At 36.4% G+C, this 9,274-nt stretch overlaps 1 protein-coding gene across 2 annotated transcripts in view; it reads right to left on the reverse strand.

The window, feature by feature from the left end:
* Window positions 1-1,561: 1,561 nt before the first annotated feature.
* Window positions 1,562-9,274, reverse strand: part of LOC104870880 (guanylate-binding protein 1) — a 19,847-nt gene continuing 12,134 nt past the window's right edge. For both annotated transcript variants that reach the window (XM_010636656.3, XM_010636655.3), the window contains exons 11-12: window positions 8,807-9,000; window positions 1,562-2,171 (exon numbers count right to left, since the gene is read on the reverse strand). In XM_010636656.3, coding sequence (XP_010634958.1) covers window positions 2,055-2,171; window positions 8,807-9,000 — 311 coding nt within the window. In that variant the 3' untranslated portion in view covers window positions 1,562-2,054. The remainder of the gene's footprint in view (window positions 2,172-8,806; window positions 9,001-9,274) is intronic.

The following is a 9,274-nucleotide window of genomic DNA, read 5'->3' on the forward strand; positions in this document are numbered from 1 at the left end:
CAAGTTCTGATGGAAAGTGGTGACCCCTCCAACTTACCAACTACAGAGGTCTGATGTGCCTCTATTGGAGTTGTAAGGTCCTTCTATACCTATTTTGTTCAGTTTAAAACAAAATTATGCATGGAAGTTGGATTTTTCAAAAGTCTTTTTTCTGCATCTACTGTCCCCACCCCCATTAAGTTTATTGGTAACTAAAAGTTAGTTGGTAGAATAGTGAATGGGTAACTTTAATAATTTTCTATTCTTTCACAAATAAGTTTTCACATAACATTTTGCAAAATTGTTTACATTTAAGCTAATGTGGTGGCACATATGTGTCATTTCAACTACCCTGAAAGTTGAAGCGGATATTTTCAAATTTATGGCTAACCTGGCTAACTTAGGGTATTAAAATAAAGTTTTTAAAAAGTGCTGTGGATGTAACTCAGTGGTAAGTCCTTGTCCAGGTTTCCAGACGAGTACTTTCCAAATACCAGGAATAAAAAAGTCTTTATTTCCCTTTTAAAAGTATGTTCTCTTATTAGATCATAAGTGATAATATAACATTTTAATCACAATGTATATTTTGTTTTGGGCTTGGAAAGTGAATTAAAGCATAGTATTATGAAGAAGAGAAAAGATCATAAAGTGGTCAAAGGACTATGTTTAGTCAAAGGACTCTGATTAGCCAAATAATCTTCAGAAAACAAAACTCTTCATCACACTTGAGTTTGAAACATATTTCAAAGCTATAGTAATCTAAACAATATGATTCAATCATAGAGACAGACATAAAGACCACTGGTATGGAAGAGAAAGCTCAGAAACAAAATGTAACATATAGAGTTAATGGTGATTTGACAAGCATGCCAAGGATGCATAATGAGGAAAGGTATTTTTACTCAACAGAATGAAACTAGACAGTTATACCATATACAAAATAAATTCTAACTGTATGTAAGATTTAAACCTTAGACCTAAGCCTGTATTATAACTAGAATAAAATAAGAAATAGCTTTGTGAGTGCTATTTTGATTGGGTGTAATTTAAGTGGCTTTCTTTGCTTCATATGTTGAAATTCCATCCCCATTATAAGCTACTGAGAGAATGAAAACATAATCTGACTATAGTGTTTAGAGATTGGGCCTTTCAGAGTGATTATTTTTAATGAAGATATCAAGAGTTGAGTTGCAGTAATTGAATCCCAGTGGAAGCCAGAAATGTCAAACGAGTATGTCAGAAGATGCTTAACTTTATTAATCATCATTAAGAAAATGCAAATTATAACACAGTGAGATATCAAACCACTCTTGTTAGGATAATGATTACTAAAAAATTTTAAATGCATGTATTAATGAGGATGTGGAGAAACTGGAACTTTTGTGTACTTTTGTTCAGAATGTAAAATTGTGTAGTTGCTCTGGGAAAATATATGAAGGTTCTTATAAAAGTTTTGCAGAGAAGTACCATAAGATTTGTCCAGCACTTCTTTATATTTACCCAAAACAATTAAAAATCAGGATTTTGAAAGAGTGTCTGCAACAGTTTCTACTTTAAATCCTGTCCATTTTAAGAGAAAAAGCTCTTAAAATCTGTTTGGTTATACATACACCTCTTCTATTCACCCAAAGTGATTTCAAGGATAACCCATAGGACAGGGATAAACAATTGTCCAGAAGGAAGGAGCTTCACATGACTGTGCAAAACAACATGGCATTTATAGTCACTCCCTTAAGAAAATGGATGGAATTAATGGGAACCAGAGGGAAGTGTAAGGGAGAGTAATGGTGATATGGATAGAATCAGTATACGATCAGTATACACATGTATAAAATATCACATTGAAACTCAGTATTTTGTAAAATTGTATGGAGGTAAAATCTATTCTTGATACAAAATTTACAATCTTTTAAGGAAGCTGAACTTGGCTTCAAGTGTTGTACTTCATGTCTATGCAGGTTTTTGTGGTTATAACTTTTAAGTAACATTAACTGAAGAAGCACTTGTTCTAAAATCTAAAATTTCTTTATGCCTCAAAGAATAAGGGCGATAGGAAAGTTTGTTTTGTCAGATCTTTAGAGTATGACACATCCAGAACCTGAGTTTTCTAACTTTGAGTTGAGACGATTTATCTCATTCTGAAGTTCTCGGCTCTCATTTTGGAATCCCTCTCTTAGTAGATTGGCTTGTTCCTAAAACAAAACAAAACAAAACAAAAACAAATGGAATGTGAATAATTTTTAACAAAGTAGATTTCAAACCAAAAATAGAAGGGACAAAATCTTATTATTAAAAAGTATTTACATATATTTAATATATTTATATATACTAAAAAGTCTTTACATATTGGTAAATGGAATAATTCACCAGGAAATGAGGAAAACTATAAATATGAATATACTGTATACTGGTGCATCTGAATTGGTAAAGCAAAAACTACTTGACAGAAAGGGGCAGGAAGATATCATTATGAATATTTTGGGGAACTTCAATAGCCCACCTTCACAAATAGGGAAGTAAACCCAACAAAAATTAACAAAGAATTAACAGAGCCTATTTACACCATAGAATAAATGGATTTACAGACAGCTATAGAAAGTCTTATCCAATGACAGCAGTATACACATTCTTCTCAGAAGAATGGAACTTTCTTTAATATAAACTATATTTTAGCCGTGAAAGCATGTTTCCATTAACACAAAAGAATTGTAATAATCTCCTGTATCTTATCAGACTACAATGGAATGAAACTAGAAAAAAGCAAAAGAAAGCACAAAAACTATCCAAACACATGAAAATTGAATAATGCACACATGAGAAGTCAATGGGTCACAGAAAAAAAAATTAGAGAAGAAATTTTAAAATTCGTATTCAAATGATACTGTCAGTCTAACATAATAGAATCTGTGAAATGCAATCAAAGTAGATTTAAAAAAGAAGTTCATAGCTTTGAGTGCCTACATTAGAAAACCCAAGAGATTACCAGTAAATAACCTAATCATATCTCAAGATCTTAGAAAACAAAAACAGTAAAACTCTAAAAGTAAGAAAAGAAAAGAAATGGTGAAAAGTAGAGTAGAAATGAATTTGTGACCAAAAAAATACAAAGGATTAATGAATCAGAGTTGGTTCTTTGAAAAGATAAATAAGATCAATAAATCCTTAGCTAAAACTAAGAAAGGAAGAAGACCCACACCGATACAATAAGAAATGAAACAGATAAAATTACAACAAACACTACTGACATTCGGAGGTTTATTAGAAACAATTTTGAAAACTTATATTCCAATAAATTGGAGAATCTGGAAGAAACGGATGAATTTCTAGACACATATGACTTACCAAAACTGATCCAATAAACACATAGTGAAATATTCTTCCACTAATAATGAAGTCATGTCATTTGCTGGAAGATGGGTGGAACTTCAGACATAGTATTCTACTAAATGAAATATATATCTCATGGGTTCTCTTATTTGGGAAACTTAAAATATAAATAGATGAATAAGTGAAATAAAGAAGAGATAGTAGGAAACAAGAAGATAATTTGGAGATGGGAAAGGGGATCAGGGGGAGGGAGAGGTAGAGGAGAGTGGGGAACATGTATCAAAATAATCAGGATATATTATATGCATGTGCCGGCTTCCTAAAATAAATATAATTATTATGTATTGCAAACATGTAACTTTTAAAAATGCCCAAACTTGGACCTAATCTGAGAGTGTTTGGGATTGAGTCTGTAAGACTTAAGTCTCACTTTCACTCCTGGAGCGTGAACAGCCAAGAGGCCTCCATGATGCTGGGCTCAGAAGCTCAGTGAGGCTCCAGGAGCTTGTCGGACAGCGAGAGTCACCCAGGAAGGAACACACCAGGCAAGTTGGCAAATAGACCTTTATTAGTCTGGCCAGATGGCACTCCCCAAGCCAAGTAGCTCAGAGAGGCGGCTAGCTCAGAAACAGTGGCCATTTTATATAGGGCTAAGGGGGGGGGTTACACTTAAAACTTACAGGAAGAGGACAAAGGCAAAGAATCAGTTGATCTGAGCTAGTGGTCATCAAGCATATACTTGACTGTCACGTACTAATGATCAGCAGAGCGATTATCCATTATTCCATTTACAACTTAGATTATAATGTTCAGATCATTCAACTACAGGCAAGTAAGGAGTGGCGTGATTTGTATTGGGTCTCTGTGTTCACTACAGTTTCTATTTAGTTTCCCAGCTACTTCAAAGCAGTTACCTAAAAATTCACAATTAATCATTAGTTATCCTATAAGGGATGGGAGGGGAGTGACAGTCTCTAGGTCGTTTGGTGGTCAACATGGAGTCGCTCTGGTTCAGTCAGGCTCTTACAAGTCTAAAAATCAACATTTTTCTGAAAACTCCACTGTTCATTCTGAAGCACTTTTAAGGGCTGAAGAGCTACTTCAAAGCAGTTACCTAAAAATTCACAATTAATCATTAGTTATCCTATAAGGGATGGGAGGGGAGTGACAGTCTCTAGGTCGTTTGGTGGTCAACATGGAGTCGCTCTGGTTCAGTCAGGCTCTTACAAGTCTAAAAATCAACATTTTTCTGAAAACTCCACTGTTCATTCTGAAGCACTTTTAAGGGCTGAAGAACATTCCACTGCTGATGAGCCTGAGCAGTCCTCTCAGTAGCTATGTGAATGTGAGGCATGATGGAGATGTGAGAAACAGATCATTCCAAAATATGAGCTCTGGGTGATGGGGAAAATTGTTTGGGTACGCCAAGAGGGTACACTGGGGGAAATCAGACCATAGGAGCTGAAAGAAATGACTATGTGGGACATGTTGGGTTTGGCATCTACTGGATAGATTCATGGAGATCATCACGTGCAGTTACACCCAGATAGGAAGCCAGGTGCACATATATTCTGCTTATCATTGACAAAGTCCTGATTCAGAGGAAATGTGTGGATAAGACCATGAGAAGACTAGAAAGGAATCCCAGGGTTACCAGACTCAGGGGTTGGTGCAAAGAAGAGAAACCAAGAAAGATCACTTTCAGGAAGTGGTTAAGATCTAAAAGTTAAGCTTAAGTGGACAATAACACTTGCCTGAGTGAAAATGGCCATGCTAGCCAGGGTATGAGAAGAAATGAGGTAAGTAGGATAAGAAGTTACCAAATAATTATGGGACATTTAGGCTGATCCATGGTGCAAAAAGTTCACTGGGGAAGCATGAAATATTAAACAAATATTTACTGGGTGCCCAGTGTATTTTAGTTATCAACAAATGTATAACATACCTGTCCTTATGTGATTCACTTCCCAGCAAGTGGAGACTGACTCTACACATACAAATTAGGTGAATAGAGACTTAAAGAGTCATATGCTAATGTGGCAGGGGGGCAGATAAAGGGCCAAGGATTGATGATGTTGACTGGAAAGGCATAACAACATTACCAAAGTGTTCCTTAATGATTTCCCTAAACATTTGTCACTGGAGTGAAGAATTTCAGATTGAGGGTGGAGATCTTGTAGCTGTAGGGGGAAATAATTCTAATGACTCCACCCTCATTCTAGTAGGCAGGTAGTTGTTGTTTCTCAGCAGGATTTTATTTTGCTTTTCACTAAAGGCTGATGATATTGATCATATTTCCATTACTTATATGACTTCCTCCTATTTCCTTTGGTGAAATTCCTGCTCTATACTTTTGTCCATTTCTAGATTGGGATTTTTGTTTCCTTACTTTGGAATCTTCAGAGTCTTTTTACCCCTTGCTCTGCTCCAAATTACAGTAACACTTCAAAGTGGGCTTCAGTGTGTCTTTGAAATTATGCTTGGTAGACCCTTCAAAGTGTCTTTGAAATTTTGGTTGGTAGACCCTTTCTATCCTCTACAGCAGGTGCCACTGAGTCTTTCTGTTAATTACCAAGCAGAACAGACCTTAAAATCTGGCAACAACATGACAAATGATACGTGTTTCCTTAGTTGATAAATAGACATTAACTCTCATAGTCCGTATTCAAAATTTTTGGAACTCAATTGTATATACTAAGTAATTCTAAAGATATTGTCACTATGAAAAGAACAAAGACAAGTGCATGTTAATGACTAAACTCTGATTCTTGGCATTTTGCATGATTAAAATCCCAGAGGATTAAATTTTAGAAAAGAACTTGGAATTTTTAAGACTCATTCCTAACGTGCTGTAGTGGCTTATATCTATATATGTGCCCCATAGGCTTTTTGGATTTTTGGGAGGTGGTCAAATCATGGGTGTGTGATACTGGAATAAGGGTGTGACAAGTGGATTAGTCTATTGATTAGTTTAGCATAGCTCTGAATGTGGATAATTGGAAGGACTAACCTGAGTGTGAGGAGCACCAACCAATAGGCTTGGAGCCTGATTGGAATAAAAATGGGAAGAGGTTGCTGCTTGCTGCTTCCTGCCTACCCTTCCATGGACTGTTTCATCTCTGCGATGCCCCTTGGCCATGCCGCCTTGCCTTGGAGCCAGCTAACGACGAACTGAAGCTTCCACAAACTGTGAAACTGAAATAAACCTTTCCTGCTTTAACTTGTGGGTGTAGGTTTTTTGCCCTAGCAATGAAAAAAGTAAATAAGACACATGGTGATGATATTCGATTTGGTTTTTACAATGTGTTAGCAGGAAACAAAAACAAAACAACAACAAGAAAAAACCCCAACCAAACTGAAACAAACAAACAAAAAACAAAGAAAAACATGCAAAAGGATGTGTTTTTTGCCCAAATGGTAATTTACCTTGGCTTGTACAACGAAGACTCTAAGCATCCTCTTACATACAATGTTCTGTCAGAACTAAACTTATTTCACAGACAAAATGGTTTGATTTGATATCCAGAGGAAAAAACTGGTAGAACTAAAAAATATTACATTTCTTAATCCAAATCTAACATACAAGCAGTATTCACTTTCCTCTTACATTTTCCTTGTAAACTTTTCCACTATTGTCTGCCAAAATTCTAAATTTTGTGAGGTCGTTACCTACAACCTCATAAACTTGTTTTTTTACAGCCTCATAAACTTAACCATGGACTCTGATAGAAGTTAATCTAAGGATTAATCTTTCTAAACCATTTTATTGATCAAATTTGACTAAATAGTGTTTTTTTTTTCCTTCTCATTATTAGGGATTAAATGCTGGGCCTTCTCATTGTGCTATATCTGTGGCCCTTTCTAAAATTTTTTGTTTTGAGGTAGGATCTCACTAAGTCACTATGTCACTACACTACTCAAGGTAGGCTTGAATTTTCAATCCTTGTGATCTCTCAGAGTACTGGGACTACAGGCATGCTCAACCACATAGATTTTCAAAAGGTGTAAATATTTATTTCAATCATCTATCACTTTTTCTCCAATATGGAACCTCCAATTTGGAACCTGACAGTAACAAAGAAAGCAAAAAATTCTATCTCAATATCAAGGCATCCAATCATATATGGTTAATCTTATACATTCAGAAAGAAAAAAGTGCATGTAGCGACAAGGGAAGAAACTGGCAAGTTTAATATGTTTACTGGGTCACAGTAAATAGCCATAGTCAAGAAAAGGGGCTTTGTCATGCTTATTTGAAAGCAAAAATCTTTCCAGTAGGTGGAGGTATTGACTATTTTCTGAACTTGGCTCACTTTTGTTTTTGATTCTACAATCATTCATGGTACTTTTTATTAAGATCAAACATTGAACTCCTTCTACTTATGTTTTATATCTATCTATCTATAGATATCATATCTAGCATTAAACAACCCCCAGTTGGCGGGATACCCCAACTCCCTCAAGATTGTGGAAAAGAGCAGACCAGGATGAAGCTGAAAGGGGATAATGAAATGGAGTTTCAAAATTAGAATCTTAAAATTAATCTCTTTCTCCAGCTTTGTCGTTCCCAGTACTGGCACCAATAAGGCTTCAGTAGAACCTGACTTCTAACACTTTTCTGGGCCCAGAATAGCTGTATGTAACTTGTATTTTGGCTTTTTTTCCTATCGCTTCTATAAATTAAAGCAATTTTGTGCAGCGGATATAAAAGCAAGCTAGCTATCCTGCCAGTTTAGCCAAATTGTTAGTAAACTCATCTTCCCAGTTTTGGTGTTCTTATGCTTTCAATGGTGAAAGGTGAAATGAATCCAGATAGTTGAGGCTAAGATTCAAAGCTCTGGCCAGGTCGCCAGTAACATATATACACAAGATCTGATGAAATGTCTGGATCTTAATTTAGGACATGTGAGCTAAGCCTCCACAACTTGATAGCATGAGTGACAGAAGATAGGTAAGCAAATCAGAGTTCTGGATTATTTCTGCATAACTCCCAACTGAACAGAAACTGGGACCAAGCAGAAAAAACAGGTAGGAGTGGTGTCAAGATTAAATAGTTTTTTGCTCACAAAGATCCTTGTAGAGTTAAATGAAAATAGATTGGATAAAAAAAATTCATGTTGTAAAGACAGCAAGATATTTCACCAACTGGGTGATCTAAAGAAAGCTATCTTTTCTGAAGCTGCTTTTCTGAACTGGTATTTCTCACAAGAGGGACAAAGTTCTTTTCTAATATTCCTATGCATGAGGCACAGATGAAACATTTTTATGATGCTTAGCAGAGAGAGCTGCTATTGAGGGATATACTTACTGATGTGGCAGCACTGCAAATTAAAAAAAAAACATAAGAAGCAGATAAAGCAGACGGGTCAGGCAGGCACACGGGTGTCAATATGTATAAGATCTTTTTGGAGACTTCATGGTCTACCTGCCAATTTTTCTGATCAGGGAGAATGGAGAGAAAAAGGAAAAATGAGAAGTTCAAGATGATGCAGCTGAATACCTGGAGTTTAACAGCGATAATCCTCTCCTGCTCTTCCAGCAGCTGTTTCCTGTCCCTCTCCATCTTCTCAGTCAACTGTCTGATGTGCTCCTGATAACTCTGCTCTTTCTGTTCCATCATCTCCTGATTTTTCTTTTGCATTTCCTCCAACATTTTTGTGGCAGCCTCTGCAGATTCAGCTTTCACACGTTCCACTGAAACAAATGAGAGAAATGTCTGTGGGTCGCCATGTCGCCTCACCTCCTCCTCCTCCTCCTATGTTTACTTATTGTTACTGCTGGCAGTGTTGGAAAATAAAATGCATTCCGCTCTTGTTCTAGTTTAAGAATACCAGGTTTAGCTGGGCGTGGTGGTGCACGCCTGTAATCCCAGCACTTGGGAGGCTGAGGCAGGAGGATCGCTGTGAGTTCGAGACCAGCCTGGGCTACATGGTGAGTTCCAGGTCAGTCTCAACTACATAGTGAGACA

This window comes from Fukomys damarensis, unplaced genomic scaffold, assembly GCF_012274545.1.
Source record: "Fukomys damarensis isolate Sample0158 unplaced genomic scaffold, DMR_v1.0_HiC HiC_scaffold_33, whole genome shotgun sequence".
In the NCBI taxonomy this organism is placed as follows: domain Eukaryota; kingdom Metazoa; phylum Chordata; class Mammalia; order Rodentia; family Bathyergidae; genus Fukomys; species Fukomys damarensis.